General features: G+C 37.6%; 1 protein-coding gene across 3 annotated transcripts; it reads left to right on the forward strand.

Annotated features, from left to right (window-relative positions):
* Positions 1 to 748: 748 nt before the first annotated feature.
* LOC102784638 (macrophage mannose receptor 1-like) lies at positions 749 to 18,843 on the forward strand. 3 transcript variants are annotated; one of them, XM_087831474.1, is made up of 32 exons: positions 749 to 862; positions 1,172 to 1,528; positions 1,768 to 1,938; positions 2,099 to 2,254; positions 2,414 to 2,536; positions 3,001 to 3,138; positions 3,232 to 3,414; positions 5,065 to 5,219; positions 5,433 to 5,546; positions 5,972 to 6,087; positions 6,169 to 6,317; positions 6,404 to 6,603; positions 7,437 to 7,576; positions 7,830 to 7,902; positions 8,045 to 8,198; positions 8,345 to 8,383; positions 9,675 to 9,838; positions 9,957 to 10,018; positions 10,496 to 10,596; positions 11,568 to 11,713; positions 11,821 to 11,926; positions 12,217 to 12,348; positions 12,479 to 12,480; positions 14,973 to 14,999; positions 15,103 to 15,205; positions 15,477 to 15,709; positions 17,139 to 17,304; positions 17,547 to 17,714; positions 17,793 to 17,912; positions 18,052 to 18,222; positions 18,462 to 18,491; positions 18,593 to 18,843. In XM_087831474.1, exons 1-32 carry the CDS (start codon positions 784 to 786, stop codon positions 18,841 to 18,843), a joined length of 4,329 nt encoding a protein of 1,442 aa, XP_087687600.1. In that variant the 5' UTR covers positions 749 to 783. The 3 variants fall into 3 exon arrangements, with proteins under 3 accessions (XP_087687600.1, XP_087687599.1, XP_087687601.1); XM_087831473.1 differs by lacking the exon at positions 12,479 to 12,480 and having other exon boundaries at positions 12,217 to 12,341; XM_087831475.1 differs by lacking the exon at positions 12,479 to 12,480 and having other exon boundaries at positions 7,437 to 7,561; positions 12,217 to 12,341.
* Positions 18,844 to 19,223: the final 380 nt, after the last annotated feature.

Here is a 19,223-nt window from a genome sequence, read left to right on the forward strand (position 1 = left end):
ACAAATTCTGACCGTCAGAATAATGAAAGCTTAATTTTTGCAATTATTACCCTATGCTTGGAGTTACCAATCATAGCAGCTGTGGATCATGTTTTGCTGTGCTTAAATCACAATTTGAATCCCTGTATCCTTCTAACACAATTGGTAAATCACAATGCTGAATTAAATCAAAGCGCTAAATCAAGGTGCTGAAGAGTCAGCTGAATGGGGAAAAACAAGATCTGAGGATAAGCACAACTGGATCATAAGATGCACTTATGAGTGGAAATCCAAAGCTTCTTGATTCCTTACTCTAGCATGGCAAAAATTAGCAGAGAAAAAAACAAAAAATACAAAACCAAAGGTTCACAGTCTGAGCAGCTCATTCCGCTGGCACTAAATATTATCCCTTTTAATCCAGCTATATATGAATACTTTATTTTACCCCCCCCCCCCCCCCCCCCCCCAAAAAAAAAAAAAAAAACTCTGTTTGCCAACAACAATTAACTTAATTCAACTTCTTTTTACTAAATCATACATTTTTTGAGTTAAATCTCTCTCCCTCCCACTTCTCTTGACTACAGGGAGAATGTCTACATTTTTGTTTCTTTGTATAAGCTAGAAAATCAGTATACAAGTCAGTTAGGCAAAATTCACAGTAACCCTGCCCTTCTTTTTCTTGTAAAACATCACTCATCATGACGAGGCAAGACAGGATGATATAAAGAGTCATGGTTGACAATCATTCACACCCTGTGTTTTGCTCCTGTGCAATTAGCTTATATGAAAATATAAGACACAGGAATGGGAATACTAACAATGAGGATAACTTCTACAGTCTTTGTGCTTCTCATCCAAACATTTCTCTGTTTGGCTTCAGATGGTACGGTAATCAACTATTTCTTGTATTTTTTGCTAAGGCTTTTACAGAGTATCGTGCGTCCTGCCTGTCTGTACTAAATGTAAGATTGTTGTGTCCTCCATCGTTTCCTGTATTTATGTTTTGTTTTGTTTTTACAATTCTACAATGAGTTATTTGTGATTTTATCATAAAAACTGTTCTTTAAGTAAACGTTCTGCAATTATAAATATAAAAATCAGTTGAAGTATGCAAGTATGATAAATGGATGAAGATTTTCTTTGTTTTTTTACATCTCCAACAGTACTGTTTTTCAATATTTTGTCTCTACAGATTCCCAATTTCAACTAATTAACAGGGCCACTGGTTTTTGTTTGGTAAAATTAAATAACCACTGCAATGACATTCGCTGGACATCTGGGGATCGACTTTTGGTTCAGAATAAGAACAAGTGCCTCGGTGTTCAGGGAAAAACTGTGGGCAGTGAAGTAAACCTGTATGATTGTGATGAAACCAGTGAGCTCCAAAAGTGGGAATGCAAGAATGAAACTGTGATCGCTCTCAAAGGCCAAGAACTTTACATTGACCTCACTGCCGATAACACAGCCGTGCTCTCAAATAAAGTCGGACCCAGTAGCCACCTTACAATCTCTGGGACTTCCAGCGGTGCTTGCACAAGAACATATACAGGTAAGTGAAATAAATAAAAAAACATTGTAAAGTAATTCATGATTACTTTTATGGAAATAATATTAGTGGCATAATAAATTTGTAGATATTCATATTTAGTTCCAAAATAGTTGTAATGCAAAGATAGTGTGTCAAATGATTACAAGATGTTGATAAATGATAAAAGTATCATTTTGCTTAAACTATTCAAGCTATTCTTTGTTCTTTTCTTATATGTTTTCCTTATTTTGGTCCTTCAGAACTTTACACCATTGAAGGAAATGGAGCTGGGAGGCCGTGCATGTTTCCTTTCTATTACGAAAGCAATTGGTATTCGGAGTGCACTGCAATTGACTCTCCAGAGAACCGTAAATGGTGTGCGGTTGAAACAAAATATGATCATGGTCTCTGGGGTTACTGCCCAACTAACTGTAAGTACACAACAAATTCTAATACAGGTTTTCAGAGTAATAATCTACTGCGTAAGCAGAACCACCCAAACTTTACATTTGTGTGAAATGTTGAGAAACACCATGTTAACATACAAGTTCAGTGCAATACTATAATACTTTGACTGTTTTTGTGTTACAGCCAAAGAAACCTGGAACAAAGACCCCACAACAGGAGCATCTTATCAGCTCAACACACAGTCTGCGCTGAACTGGGATCAGGCTGATGCCAGCTGCAAACAGCAGAGTGCCTCCCTGCTCAGTATCAGCAATCCTCATGAGCAGGCTTATATTTCAGGTAAGGAGACAAATCTCCACAGTACATTGAATATATTGAAAACAAAACAATTCATTTAAGCTGAGAGACACTGCTCCAGCTGATGATTATGTTTTGAGTATTACACTTGGTAACTTTTTGTTTTCTCTGTCTCTTTTGTCTGTTAAACTCTACTGACAGCACTATTAGGGGCAACTTGGGGACAGGATTACAAGCTCTGGGTTGGACTGATCTTCCAGGATTTAGATTATGTGTGGAAGTGGTCTAATGGGAATCCTTATGCATATCTGAATTGGGACTCAGGTAAGTTTTCTTTCAAGTTTCAGGAGCTTGTGTTACCATTCTGATGATAATTTACATTACTGTTGTTAAAATATTTCAGCAAGTCATCTTGATCATGTTTGTCATCTTTTTTTATTGATATAAGAAATGTTATCTGTCAGCAAGTCAATATTTTTTTCCCTATTTTTTATAAAATTTCTTCCACGCTGGCGTGCCAGTCACACTGCAGATATAGCAATAATCAGAGAACCTCTTATTGTTCAGCAATTTCAACAACCGCTAAATTATTGTGGTGGCGTTGTGTGTCACATAACCTTATCACTCTTGGGTAGAAATCATAGGCTTCTATTTCATTTCCACGAAAAATAAAATGCTTATACACAATACACACCATGCTTCTAAATATCTTGAGAATCCTGTGAATTGAAAGTTGCCAAGTCTCATCTCATAAGTGACAAGTATCATTTACCATCACTGTACTGTAGGACATCCAGTTTCTAATCCAGGATATAAGTGTGGAATTATTGATGGCGCTGTTCAGTACTCTTGGCAAAGTTTAAAATGCAACAAGAAACTGGGATACATCTGCTACAGTGAAGGACCTTTACCTGCACCTACTGAAGGTATAGAAAAAAATCCCTTCTCTACCCTTCTCTTTAAACAACTTGATTGACTCTATTTCTTTGATCTTCTTTTTTTCTTCTTATGCTTCATAGGTGCAGAGAGCGGATTTTGTACAGCACCCTGGATCCCCTACAATGGCCACTGCTTTTACCTTTATCGTAATGAAACAAAAAAATGGTCTGATGCTCAGAAAGCTTGCCATAAAGAAGGAGGAGACCTAGTAAGCATTCGTAATGTGGAGGACCAAAGCTTCATCATCTCTCAACTTGGATATGGTATGGCAATAAAAACTTCTGAGCACCATTTGCATTCCTTTAACACAGTGGTTCTTAACCTGGGTTCGATCGAACCCTAGGGGTTCGGTGAGTCGGTCTCAGGGGTTCAGCAGAGCCTCCACCGTGACATGGACGGCTCATTTTGTGCACCAATATCCCATATCTATGTCTTGAATTTGAAAAAAATCATATTTTATTTTTCACTAAAGAAGGGTTCAGTGAATGCACATATGAAACTGGTGGGGTTCGGTACCTCCAACAAGGTTAAGAACCACTGCTTTAACATAACCTTCACCCAACACTTTTCATATTTATGCAATTTTTATGCAATTGCTGGTGAGTAACTGAAATATTTTTGAGGCACGATCTAATATGATTGTGTTGGTATGCTCCTGGATCAACAAAAGTAATGTTTGTCCAGTTTCAACATTGCAAGTTATCAATCACATTGCAGTGATGTCATAATGTTGTGATGTGGAAACACCATCACACCACACACCAAACCCTAACCCTACACCCCAAACCTTAACAATGATCACATACTAATGCCGAACGCAAGTTTTTTCCAAGTTGCAAAGTTGTGAAATCATAACAATGTTATTTGTCATATACAGTGTGGATCCTAGACAAACCTAGACAAACACGTTGATCTAAGAAAAAGACCAACAATTCAGTTTTTTTTTCAACAGTTACCTCTCTGAACCATAGTCAAGGGGCTTGGAAGCTGAATGATGTGCTTCCCTTTCTAAGTTTAAGTTTACTGTAGGAGCCACAAGTAAGCCAGCAGGCTGGGAGCGAAGTGCTCTAATAGGGTGATAAGGTCATTAAGACAAGATGGTGCCAGATTATTCAAGACCTGGTACGTAATGAGAAGGATTTTAAATTCAATTCTGGATTTAACATGATTATATCAGATAGTCCATTTCTGAGAACACATTTAACCTCATAAAACTAAAGTCAAAAGATAAAAACAAGAAGTCAGGTGATTGAATATTGAACAAATTTATGCTCCTTTATACTTCAGCCCTAAATTCACTTCAATCCACTTAACTGAAAGATGTAAATTCCACATAAATATCAAGTTAACTGTTAAAGTTCCAGGAAGTGTTCAGCTTGTAATTAAGTCATTAGAAGTTGTCTCTCCTTAATTGATAAAATGTCTAATTTGAACATCACACTGAAAAGTTAAAAACACACTCAAACACAGATATTAATGAATATCTTATTTTATAGCTACACACATAATACAATTGTGAGCAATCTATTCTTGGAAATGTACAGCAGTCCACCACCTTCAGAAAATCCAGGGCTCTCACCACAGCTAATAGTCACTTCAGACCTACCATGCAGACTACTTCTTTAGAATAATGACCGTTTATTAGTCGGTCACTTTGGGAATCCTGCTATTTTGGACATAAAACTAGGTTTTTATTTTTGTCACTTCATAAGCATTCAGTCACTTTCTGTTGACTGATCCCTATATCGCTGCACATCTCACATATGATGAAGTTTGTTTACAAGTCCAGCAATTCTGGCAGACGATTAGCAGCAGTCTAAAACTTAAGTGCAAAAGTAACATCTAAAGAGTAGCAAATGAGCAGAATTTATCAAGAAGATTATACAACAATTAATGTTATTTTCTGTCTGCAGCATCCACTGATGAACTCTGGATTGGACTAAATGATAGGAACAGAGAGAGGCTGTTTGTCTGGAGTGATCATTCTCCTGTGAGTTACACTAGCTGGGACTCTCGGGAACCAACTGTCACCTCTGAACAAGAAGACTGTGTTCTGATCAGAGGGGAGGTAAGGTGCACAATGTGGGAGTGATTATTGATGATTGTGACACGCCAGCTTTTTTCTGTAAAACTATGCAGTTCTGTTAAAGAACACTGGATGCCAGGAACGTCCATTAATATCCAGGAAAATTAGGTCTTTGTTTTATGATATGCACCGTAGCCTGTCTATCTCTTGTTAATTTCAGTTTCCACTTGAATTTTGTTCTTTCCATTCTTGCAGAATGGAAACTGGGCTGACCGTGTGTGTGATGAGAAACATGGCTTTATCTGCATGAAGACAAGTGACTCTGAAACCTCTGGAGATGAAGTGGAGCTGAACGCAGGCTGCAAAACTGTATGTGAACTTTTCAGATATTTTCCAAAGAATGTCTGCATCTGGTTGGTCTGAATGCACACATTCTGTTATCTGTTTCTGTTTTGTAAAGGCTGTTGTATATTTCAAATGGCACGATGTCTAAATTTAATTTTGTGCCTGTGGTCCATGAAATATCTAGGAAAGCAGCATACACATAAGGTATGATGCCTAATGAAACATTGTATTTGGGTGCTGTTTATAGTAAAAAGATTAAGAGAACATCTTATTTAGTCATTGCATTTTTAGGAAAAAAAATCATTCCTGTAGAGTAAACAAGTAGTCACACTGATGCAGTGTGATTCTGCATTCTGGTGTTTTACTCCTTGCTATCACAAAAAGACAGAAAGACAACATTTAACGACAGGCTTGAATAGTTTTCCAACTGTTGTTTCTCTGCAATGCAGGGTTGGAAAAGACATGGATCCTACTGCTACTTTGTAGGGGCTGAGACAAAGACGTTTCATGAAGCCAACGATGACTGCAAGAGCTCAAACTCTTACTTAGCTGATGTTTCAACTGGGTAAAATAGTTTTCATTTAAAAAAAGTATATGTAATTTTGCATCAGGCAGCCTCTAATGTGACTTGTGTAAATATTTCCAGGGCAGATAATGCTTTCCTTGTAAGCTTGGTGGGGCTGAGGCCAGAGAAACACTTCTGGATAGGTCTCTCAAACCTGAAAAACAGAGAATATTTTATGTGGACCAACAATGCCTATGCAAGATATACTCACTGGAACACTCATATGCCAGGTAATGCAAAATGTGAATCGCTATGTAAACTATAGTTGGGAGATGTCTTTACAAATGACAGCTAACAATTTCTTTTATAACACAAGGTCACGTGCAGGGTTGTGTTGCTATGGCAACTGGGCATTCTGCTGGCCTTTGGGATGTGTTGCCTTGTACCAATAAGGAAAAATACATCTGCAAACACCTGGCAGAGGGGGCAGCTTTAACCCCTGCTCCACCAACCACTGCCACGCCTAACTGCACAGATGGATGGATTAAGATGCAATCCAGAGGCGTCTGTTATAAGGTACTGTGGCTGCCACAGTGGTACATGACTTAAGTATTCTGCAGTCTCTATTTTTCACAAGCCCTTTACAAACAGTAGAGTTATCAAGAGCATCAGTATAGTAGCACTATAAACAAGTAAGTTACCCTGAGCTCCTCCTGATTCAAGGCAGTAGCAGAGGACCAATATTAACTGGTTTTTTTAAAAGAATAAACGGGTAAAGACATGTCCGATGTTATTTTACTCAGAAAAATTATTGAAACTAGAATGCGTTGTGCTGCTATAAGCCCCAAAAAACCAAACAAATAAAGAAAAGCCTCACAACCTTGTGATCAGTTTTATGTAGGAAAGATTTCATTCCAACCAAACTACACTTGTCATTTGCATCATTTATGCAAAAGAAAGTATGCATTGACACGTGACAAGAGGCTTCTATTTGTGATAACATCCCAGAATGTAAATATAGATGGTATTTCTCTTAGCTTAGCTGCAATATCACCGTTTGGATTGCAGAGCTAACTTCAAAACTGGCCCCCCCCAAAAAAAAACAACCAAAAAACTTCAGTGAAATAAGCAGAGGAAAAACATGTTAATTTTGTTTTGAGTGCGTGTCCCATCAATTTCATACTTTCCTTTTTGTTAGTAATTTCTGATCATTTCTGCACAAGGGTTTCTGTCACTTCCCATCTCATAATCCTTTCTGTTGTAGAAGGATATGATTATTCTATTGATCCTATTCATAACAAGGATGACATAAAAACAGAGATGACTGCCCATGTTTAGCATGTAGTTCTAAATGTACAAATATTACCAAAGCTTTAGATCACAATTCAGTTTCTTATATTTTCTTTAAGATCTTTTCAGAGGCTTCAGAAAAGAGAAAGACCTGGTACGAGGCTAGAGATTACTGCAGAGCCATTGGAGGAGACCTAGTCAGCATTCACAGCGGTGCTGATTTACTACAAATGCAATTTTCGTGGTATGGTGTTATCTGGTCTACAATCAGAGCTACATAAGATAAAAATCTTTTGTAAAGTACACCTCCAGTCTAAGTCACACATTAGTGGCAGTCATAGATTCTTATCATTCTCAAGCAATGAGTTGTGTATAAGCATAATCACTGATAGAAAAAAGGAAACATGTTTTTACAAAATATTTATACATTAATAACTAAATAAAAGGTCTTTGTAAAAGAAAAAGAAATTACACAAGTATAAACATTTAGAACATACATTTGTCCATTACAGGCGTAATAAATACTGGATTGGACTTAGTGCTCCTGACCCAGACACAGGTTATGTATGGAGCGATGGATCCCCGGTGAGTTTACAGTTTTTAACTCTCTGGTTTATGTAGCCAAAATGATGATAACTATTATTAATATTACTGATGTTACAGCTGCTATTACTACTGCTACAAATACTACTACTACTATTTATAATTATCTTATTTTTGTATATAGGTAAACTTTCAAGTGTGGAGTGATGGAGAGCCAAACAATGAAAATAACGCTGAATCATGTGCTGAAATGAAATACAATTATTGGGAGGAAACTTGGTTTTGGAATGATGTGCACTGTGAGAAGTACAATAACTGGATTTGTCAGATCCACGCAGGTACAGCATGGTCACAGTTATACAATTCTTTTGTAGCATTTTTTTTTTTTTTTTTGGACCAGAAGATTATTGTATGTATTCTCACAATGTCAAGCTGGAGGTGGTCACTAGTAACTCAACACTACTCTGTTTTTATTCCTTCACAGGAGTCACCCCAAAGCCGGCTCCAGACCCTGTCACCCCTGGTAGGTGCAACAGTGCGTTGAGGAATTTGACCACACTGCCAGACAGCATCTTTACATGACTGTTGACTTTCTATTGGGATTACCAGGCTGAGACCATTATTCATACTATGCTGACAGGGAAACTGATGTCTCATGGATGCTGATTTTCTGCGTGGAAAATATTTGAAACTACTATAATATAATAAGTATAATAATAATAGGCTGAATAATATTATTGTGTTTTGTTTTGTTTTTACCACTAAGCTGTTAAAGGCTGATGGGGTACTGCTGTGACCCCCACTGGGCAGGCAGATGGGATGGATGGGTGTCGTGTTTGTGAATGCGATAACTTGAGAAAACACTTATGTAGAATTTTGAAATTGATACCATAGCTGTGTCTGCTAGGACACATGTACAATGAATACATGAATGTATGAATGTTTATGAACTCATATGAAATGTGTTTTTTATGTAAAGTGCTATACAAATACAGGCCGTTTACCATTCATAATCCAACAACAAATCCAAAATAGGACACAGAACCTAGACTTGGTCTTCTGAAATCTCAAAAGATAATGGAATGATGGTTTCAAAAAACAAAACAAAATAAAAACCTGTGAGAATAGTAATAGTAAATAGAAAATCAGTTCTATGAGTGTGTGAAGCCCATTGAAAGGATTTAATGGCTGACCATCCTTTATTTTTCTCTGTATCTGATGGTTGCAAGATCAGTTGAATTAGATTGAACTGTTTTTTCATAGTTGAACTGTTTATTTGTTTATCAATTCAATTTTATTTATACAGCACCAAATCACAACAACAGTTGCCTCACGGTGCTTTATATTGTAAGGTTGACCCTACAATAATACATAGAGAGAAAAACCCAGCAATCATATGAGGCCCCATGAGCAAGCACTTTGGTGACAATGGGAAGGAAAACTCCCTTTTAACAGGAAGAAACCTCCGGCAGCACCAGGCTCAGGGAGGCGGGGCCATCTGCCACAACCAGATCTCATTCATACAGTATGAGCATAAAACTCACAGTGAAGAAAGGAAGATTGGATTGTGTAGTTTGAGGAAAAGATGGAAAACATGCAGTTGTTGTTCATAATTTTAAAGCCTCACTGTCAACAACTGGAAAAACATGAGCTTGTCATGAAAAAAGTTATTTTTTTAAGACTTGCTTATCTAACACATTTACAGTAGTTTCCAAACATGTTTTTATAACATTTTCTTTGAAATCTTTGAAAAAGAGGGTCATATTATTTGCACATTTACTGAAATAGATTGCGCATTTCTTATCTATTCTCAGAATATAACACGACCTCTGATGGGTGGCTAGAGTGGAATGGGACTCAGTATTACATTAACAAAAAGTCGATGGCCATGGAGGACGCTCGTATGTTCTGCAGACAGAGGCATGGTGACCTGGTATCTATCAACAGTGAAGCAGAAAGGATATTTTTATGGAAACAGGTGAGCAATGGCATTTGTAAAAGATTTACCAAGGCAATGGGTATTTAAGTTAGAATTGCAAAAACTAAAACATCCAAAACACCGACAGTTTTTTCTATGTATCCATGTTTTTGTGCAGATTTCAACAGGTTATCAGAATTCTTGGATTGGCCTATCTGTAGATCTTGATGGAACATTTCAGTGAGTATGAATTTAGTGACAAAAATGTAAATGCAATTTACGTAACAATTTATGTAACAGCAAGTTAAAAATGGAGAGTACTTAGTGCAAGGCAGCATGTCAGATAAGTATACCAGTTTTAATTTCAGTCAGTCATATCTTGAGTGTTTAATTTATAATCTACTGTTCTGATATACAAAGGGGGAAATTAAATGCGTCGTATTGTCCAAATACTTTAAGCTCTAACTGCACATGCAGATCTATTTGCATTTCTATTTGCGAAGCTTTGTCCGTATTTGTAAAATTTTGGAGTTTCCTGTTTGTAATCTTTCCCACCAACTTTATTCAGTTATTACAGCTAAAAACAACAAAAGTGTGACCAAAAAGAAGAAGGATAAGAGTATCTTTAATGAACCCAGTATGCTACTGTCTTGGTATTATTGTCACAAATCTTTTACAGATATATTTAAACAAATTTTTTTTCTGTGTTACATTAAGGTGGATGGATGGTTCTCAGTTGTTGTTTCAAAGTTGGCAGGAAAATCAACCTGACTTCAAGAACTTTGATGAGAACTGTGTTTTCATGACATCTCACAATGGTGAGTGTACCGAAATATGATTCAGTTTCACTGAAATACATACACAGAACAAGTGGTATCACCCAGAGATAGCACTCAGGCCATCCTGTCACAACTATCCCTTCAGTTTTAATGGCACCCTAGTTTTATCACAGTAATACGTATCATTTACAGCCCATACACACATATCAAACAACAACAACAAGTACAGACATCCTTTACTGAAGCAGAAGTAGAAATACTACTATTAGAAAATATAAGTTGAGTTGAAGTAACCATTCAACTTCGTACTCAAGTAAAAGTAAAAAAAAAAGTGAAATGTCGTCATAGTCACACACTGTTTTACTTTAAATCCATCACAGCAGCTGGACCTTTAGCTTGCAACACACTGTGTAAAAAACTGCACACAAACAGTTTGTGTGTTTGCTGATGTTTGCTGAGCTGATAGAAACATTTGAAATTTGAAATTACCTGCCACTTAAAAAAAAAGTCACTCCCATTATGCTCATTCCTCTTTTGTAGCACTAGCTAGATGCTAAAGTACCTAAACCGCAACATACGGACACCTGCAGTTTTTGCGGTGTTATGACAAAAAAAAAAAGAAAAACACCATCCTGCCTTTATCCCCCGACTTTGGCACACGTCATCTCTTTTTCTGAGTCATCCTCTGGTGATAAACACATGGACAGGATTGACTTCTGCTTCAAATCGGTTTGATGTTTTGAGGCTCGCAGGGACGAAATAATAACTTGACCCTAATGCGTTAAAGCAATAGTAACGAGTCTGTTTTGAAAATGTAAGAAGTAGAATACAGATATTTGTTTAAGAATGTAGGGAGTAAAAGTAAAAAGTATGTAGAAAAAGAAACTACTCAAGACGACATGCTACAAAAGATAAAATGAGTGTGTGATATCAAAATTGATTGAAGATTTTTTAAATGTTTCATTCATGTTGATAATGTTATTAATTTAATATGCTGACCTGGCCTGCAGGATTCTGGCATGACTCCAGCTGTGGGCTTGAGTATGCGTCCATTTGTAAGCGCAGCAGCTCAACACCTGCAAACACCACCGCCGCAGTGCCTACAGTGCCCCCAAAAGGTGGATGTCCACACCCCTGGAAAAAATTTAACTCTAAGGTCAGATGTCTTTTCATGTCTTTTAATCTTTCTATTATTTACTGTTGAAGCAATATGTTCTTAGTGCTTGGAACACTATATTGATCTTTTTCATCTTTCAATTTTAGTGTTACAGCATCATTGACAATCAGAATTTAACATGGCATGATGCAAGGGAAAAATGCAAACAAAAGGGTGGAAACTTGATGTCTATTACTTCAAGAGATGTGGAAGGTTTGTTTCATTTTCATTTCACTCAAATAAGTATTTCAATTTTGTTACCTTCTCCTCTTTTGCAATCCATTTATGATACTACAGCAACAGCTCACAAAGCCAACAACTCTGTTTTAAACAAGCTATATTTTGCCATCCTTCAAAGATTCATCTATTCCCAATACCTAAAGTTACCACTGAATTTCTTTTGTTGTGCAGTTTTGGCATACCCACAAGTTAGAGCTGATACCACGGTGCACTTTTATTTGCAAGAAAATATCTTAACCATAAATCTTTGTCTACATTTTCAGTGTTTCTACTGTCTCAAATGGCTGATGCACCTACTACAGACTTGTGGATTGGTTTATTTCAGTCACAGTGGAGAACTTACTGGACTGATGGACAACCAAAGTCATACATCAATTTGGGTAATGATGTAAGTGGTAAAATAATAATCTGTTCTCAGTGAGTAAAAAAAATCATGCTGAAAATCTGTAGCTATATAGACTGGGTAATGTGTCAGGAACGAACAGATGCCACCTGGCTTGACAAAAATGAAAATGGTCAACCTAGAAGTGGCTGAATTCAAATGTGGTGATACAGTACTATAGGTCATTAACCTAAGATGGGGGCTCATTATTTAAGACTTTGTATGTGATGAGAAAGATTTTAAATTCAAATCTGGATTTAGAAGGGAGCCAGTGAAGAGAAGCAAATATAAAAGAAATATGCTTTCTCTTTGTAGTCCCTGTCAGTATTCATGCTTCAGCATTTTGGACCAACTGAATGTTTTTCAGGGAGTTTTTAGGACATCCTGACAATAAAAAAAACTACAGTAGTCAAGCCTAGGAGTATTAAATACATGAACTAGTTTTTCAGCGTCATTCTGAGACAGAATATTTCTACTTTTAGAGATATTGCGCAAATACAAGAAAGCAGTCTTACATATCTGTTTAATATCCTGGTCAAAACAACTCTTAGGATTCATCACAGTGTCTCTGGAGGCCAAGGTAATGCTATCCAGAGTAAGCATGTGGTTAGATACCATATTTCTAATATTTTTAGGGCAGAACACAATAATCTCAGTTTTATCAAAATTTAGAAGCAGAAAATTAGGGATCATCCAGATCTTTGTGTCTTTAAGGCATACAGCAAGATAGTTTAACTAATTGGTGTGTGATCTGGCTTCATGGATAGATTACACTTGCCTAAGTGAGAAATGTAACAGAATCAGTTCTAGCATGGAACCCTGTGGAACACCATAATTAACCTTAAGTGTGTAAAGAGGACTCAATTTACATGAACAAACTGGAGTCTATCAGATAGATTTGATTCAAACCACTGCAATGCAGTACATTTAATTGCTACAGCATGCTCTAATCACTTAATAAGCTATTATGGCCAAGTATCAACCAGTATCACACTAAGATCTAGGAGGACAAGCACAGAGATGACTCAGTAGCTTGTATGGCCCCCGCATGTTTGTATACATACTTGATGACATTGGGGCATGTTTCTAATGACACGACTGATAGTGTTTCGGGTGTCTCCCACCAGATTTGGGACATCAGAACATTAAGTGAGTAAAAAACACCCTAAATGCATTTAGAATATATTTAGAACTACAAATTCAATTCTTTTAGCAATTATTGCTTTTTTTGGTCACAATTCCAGCCCACCTGCTTTATCTGGGCTTGGAACTGGCAAAAGTGACCTGAAATACGCACTCTGGTGGAGTTATTTTGTGTGTGTGTGTGTGTGTGTTTTTAAGTAGTTTTAAACCTTGTGATCCACAAAAAGTAAAAGAAGAACTGACTGCGTTACAGTCAGGGCTGGAGCAGTGGCTTCGCTCATGCGTGATTCATTGCAGTTTGGACGCGTAGGGGTTAACATCTGCTCTGACACCAGCTGGGGGACACTGCTGTATGAGGATGATCTGCTGCCTGTGAGCGCTTTGGCACGGGCGAGGTGCCCATGGCAGCACCCGCTGCTTGTTGAGAGTAAGAGCGATATGTGATTTCACGTCACAAAGTGGTCATAAGTCTTCCTAAAAACACCAGCAAAAGTCGCCAGACTTCTGTCACTAGTCGCTTTTTAGAAAAGAGGATCTGAAAACTCACTAAATATATCGCCAAAGTCGCCAAGTTGGCAACACTGGTGCCATTGCCAAACCTGTAAAAGTCTTTGCATCCTGCCATGGATATGCCTCTCCAGACTATCACTGGGCCACAACCAAACCAGTCATGCTGAACGATTTAACATTATGGTATTCTATGGCAAATACCAATCAAATTCAATGAAGTTGGACAGTGAGCACAGGCCACCCTACATGATGTAGTGATCTCAGGCTACTCTTACGAATTCTGCTTCTGATTGTTTAGTCAGAGACATTTACACCATTGCCCTGCTGGAGATGACTTGCTGGGCTCTGACAGTGCTCATCCTGTTCCTCCTTCAACAAAGGAACAGATACTGGTCCTGCTGATGAGTTAAGGACCTTCTACAGGCCTGTCCAGCTCTTCCAGAGTAACTTCCGGTCTCCTGGAATCTCTTCTATTCTCTTGAGACTGTGCTGGGAGACACAGCAAACCTTCTGGCAATGGTACATATTGATGTGCCATCCTGGAGGAGTTGGATTACCTGTGCAACATCTGTAGGGTATGGCCTCATGCTACCAGCAGTGACACTAACTCTAGCCGAAGGCCAAACTAGTGAAGAAACACTCGGAAAAGAGGAGAAGGGGAAAAATGTCAGTGTCCTTCACCTGTAAAACCATTCCTGTTTTGGATGCTGGCTCACTTTTGCCCCTCTAGTGCACCTGTTGATAATTTCATTAACCCCAAAGTTGCTGACACTGATTAACAACCTGCTCTGCTATCCCAGAACTTTAGCTGACTCGATGCTATACTTTGGTTAAAAAGTGTTCCATTAATTTTTTGAGCAGTGAACTTGCACCATGTAGATACAGTCTATATTACCTATTGTGGAGAGTCAGACAAACTGATAAATCTATAACTGTATATTTTTTTATTTACAAATAATTAAAATCTTTGTGTTTACATTACAGCGTTGGTATTGGTATTATGAACAAAAGGTAAGTAGATTTTAAAGATCCAAGAATGCCCTGTGTTCCCTGACACAATTCCCTGTATCATCACATCTCATTATTCTCTGTTGACTCAACTCTGTTTCCACAGAAAAACTGTTTTGTGATCAATACCAAGCCTTTGCTTGGTATTGGGAAATGGATTGAAAAGTCATGCAATGACACCAATGGATTTATCTGTCATCGAAATCTTGGTGAGTCCATTTCTACCCTCAGGCCTGTTGCCACCCAACTTGAGCTGCAGCTCCATCAGACACTCTCTAGCTTTTCTAAAACAACAAAGAATTTGCTTTGACTTTTCATTCCTATAATTAATATCTCTATCTCTATATAATATATAATAACAATAATATCTATGATCAAGGATATGATTCATCACTGGATATACCTAACTTTTTAAGAATGATTCAGAGGGTTTTATTATGTAAAAAAAAATAAAATAGTTTCTATTCTCATCCTAAACAGACACATCTCAACCAGATTCTCCAGAACCAACAATTTCTACTAACTACATCAAAATACTCAATGACTCCATTAAGGTTGTTCCTCAACAAATGAATTGGGATAAAGCTGCAGAGTACTGTAAAAATGACGATGCCCTCCTAGCTAGCCTGAGGAATGAGTGGACGCAAGCTTATGTTGAGCTCATGGCACTGAATCTCAAGGCTCCTCTTTGGTTTGGATTACACAAAGCGCAGGTAAACTTTTGAAGACATATAAAAAGTTCATAACTCCATAATAGGGTCAACCACTTTGAAACTTCTGACTGCAAATTCAATCAAAAATCTACTTATGGGCACAAAAAATTATTTCAACAAAGATTTTATCTAACAAAATAATCTGTAATTATGAAAATGAAATCTTCATTGATGGATAAATATACTGGCCTAGTTATTTATCCAATCATTCGGTTGTTTGTGAACTGAGATTAATCATCCATCCATTTCAGTTAAATGTAGCTATTGCTTTTCATAATACGTCTGCCAGCACCACGTAAACACATTTGAAGTTGCTGTGTATTTACATTCTGTACTCTCAATCATGGCTGACATAACTGACTGTTATAAAGCACTTGCTAACTTGACTACAAAGATGCCAATAAATGTGATATAAAGAAGCAGTTGCACATTATGCTGCATTAAAAATAAACACCTTTAAATGCAGCAGTCATTAAATAAGCATTGTGGAAAGTTTCACTGTTTTACTAAAGTGCCTACCTTACCCAGGGCATGATCAGTGCAGCCTCCCTAATCCAGCAGGGAGATGCTCTGTGTGAGGAAGGCACGTTGAGGAGCAGCACCTCTTATGTAAACTCTTAAACCGTTACTTAAAACTCCATCATTTTACCCAGCTCGGGCTGTCTTAGCTAAAGGAGCAGATACTGATCCTGCTGATGAGTTAAGGACCTTCTACAGACCTGTCCACCTCTTTCAGAGTAACTGTCTCCTGGAATCTCTTCTATGCTCTTGAGACTCTGCTGGGAGACACAGCAAACCTTCTGGCAATGGTACATTTTGATTTGCCATCCTGGAGGAGCTGGACTACCTGTTTTTTAAGCAGCATAGATTATCATGTTAGTTTGAGTCAACTCCGTTCAACTGTTATATCCTCTGTGCAGCTATGCTTACTAAGGGAAATATTCCTAAAAGCAGAATAATATCGGTAACTGCATGTATGTGAAAGTGTCTTAGTCATCAGGTCACCGTGTTCTAAGAAGCCTGGAAAGAAAAGCGTCTGGACTTCTTTAAGTTACTTGATGACTTTTATTCTCTCATCAGAGAAGCTTCTTTCGTTCTAAGAGCAACGGGTGGAGAGTCACAGATTTTTAAGCCCTATTGGGAGGGTTCCTAAGAAGGTCGTGGACCACTATTGATTCTCTGCCTAATCACATGAGCCAAGGCGTGAAAACAGGTGTGGGTCACAATCAGCCAAGGTTTCGGGTGAACCCACTGTTAGATCTTGCGCCACCCTATCATTTGAGTTACTCAGATCAAATGACCCAAGGTGTGAGAGGGCGTTAAGGCGCGTGGGAAGGGATCTCAAAACTGGATTACAGATGAGAAGGTTCCTATGGTTCTGCTAGTTTTCTTGATTGGTAACTGCTGTCTCATTAATCTTTGCTTTCAGATCAATGGTTCTTTCAGATATGTTGATGGATGGCATTTAAGATTCAGTCGATGGGGTAAAAATGAACCAAGCAAGGACAGAAGTTGTGTATACATGGATGTGGATGGAAAATGGAAAACCGCTCACTGTAACGAGACACTAATGAGTGTTTGCATGAAGTCTACAGGTACGACCAACCACTGGCTTATAGATACCCTACAACCCTGTAATGACTGGCATGTCTGTTTCATTTAAACTTGAATCATTGTTGAGAAGCGTAAATTACAGATCACGTACTGATATCCGTAAAAAAAAAAAATTCTCTCCCCCCCCCACACACACACACACGTTTGTTGTCAAAACAATACATTTCAAAGTTTTAAAAGATGTAATTCATTGATCTCATTGACATCATTGTCTCATTCACAGATGTGCTGCCAACAGAGTCAACTCTTTTTCCAGGAGTTTGTCCTCTAGACCCAGAGGCAACAATAGAAAACAAGAACTATATCTGGTTACCATTCAGGGGTTATTGTTATATTTTTATCACAGAGCAAAAGCGCTGGCAAGAAGCATCTACCAGCTGTGTAGCACATGGTAGGTGACTTATCTGAAAGATATTTGTATGCAATAAATTGCTGTAGTCTTCATTAACAACTGATTTGTTTTGTTAAGGTGGAATGCTTGCCAGCATTGAAGATTCCTCTGAGCAAAAATTTCTAGAAAGTAACCTGAGAACTTTTCATGATAGTTACACATCTTTCTGGATTGGCCTGTTTAAAAAACAATACAAAGGTGAGTCATTATTTATTTTTATGGTAAATAATAATAATAACAATAGTAACATATTTTTTTATAATTTGTTTTTAACCAAAGTTTCAGTTCAAAATAAATATTTTTTTTTTAAATGATGTTTTTGTCTATTTGCCTGCAGAGGAATGGCTCTGGTTGGATAGAACAGTCATTAGTTACACTAACTGGGCTGAAGGTCAACCTGTTAATGGCAGCAGATTACCCCGCAGAGGAGAGATTAGTACATCAGATGGGACATGGATGGATATTGACATGTGGGTTGAAAGACCTTACATCTGCAAGACACAAAAAGGTAAAATAATCTTTAACAGTGTTTTCTCTTTTTCTTTTCTGTAATGATATGAATCTCTTGTAAGATGTTCACAACAGACATGACACAGTCATATGGATCCAAAAGGAATAACTCTTGTTACCGTGCTACGAATGCAAATACCTGTTTACTCCACAGCAATTTACTTTTATTTTTAAATGAAGTAGAGCTGCTTTGTGATAAAGTGTCTTATTTGATTGTTCTTTCTTTTCCTTTTGTAGTATTGCTACCAAAGCCATCACCATCATCGAGTAAGTAACACCTCTTTTAACTATTTATTTTACATATCTTATTTCAAATTATTACAAATGTTTTTTTAGCTGATTACCATCAACTTTTTCACTCTGTACAGAAACTGGATTACCTCATCATCAGCGTGTCTATATAACCACAGCAGTTGTGTTAGTCATTACTGGGATTGCAGTGGTGGCAGTCACTGCTGTCTTCTTCTTCAAGAAATTTGGTCATCAGTTACCCGCCCCTAACACCTTTGATAACCCGCTCTTCTTCAGCAGTAAGGTGTCACAGCCTGAGCAAGCTGACACCAGTATACTGGTAGAGAATGCAGCAGAAGAGAACACTGGAGATTTAATCAGTATGTAATTTAAATATTTTGGGCTCATTTGCATGGCCCATGTGTTTCCTAGTATGTTATGAAAATTTGAGCTGAGGTGGCAGTAAATGGCTAAAAGCATATTTGAAACAACACAGGAGAATCATGTTTAACCAAATATGTATGTTATGACTGTGAAAATTGATTAAATTTGCTTTATTTTCTGAATGTAATTATTTAAAACATTGTTGTATATGGACGGTGGCACAGTTTCCTCACAGTATGAAGGTCCGGATTTCCATCCTTTCTCCCATAGTCCAAAGACAAGCAGTTAGTGGGGTTAGGTTAATTGGTGAATCTAAATTGCCCATTGGTGTGAACGTGAGTTTGGTTGTCTGTGTGTCTATAGAACCTGTTCTAATCCGGTCTT

Source organism: Neolamprologus brichardi, chromosome 18 (genome assembly GCF_056152115.1).
Source record: "Neolamprologus brichardi isolate AB-2024 chromosome 18, ASM5615211v1, whole genome shotgun sequence".
Classification (NCBI taxonomy): domain Eukaryota; kingdom Metazoa; phylum Chordata; class Actinopteri; order Cichliformes; family Cichlidae; genus Neolamprologus; species Neolamprologus brichardi.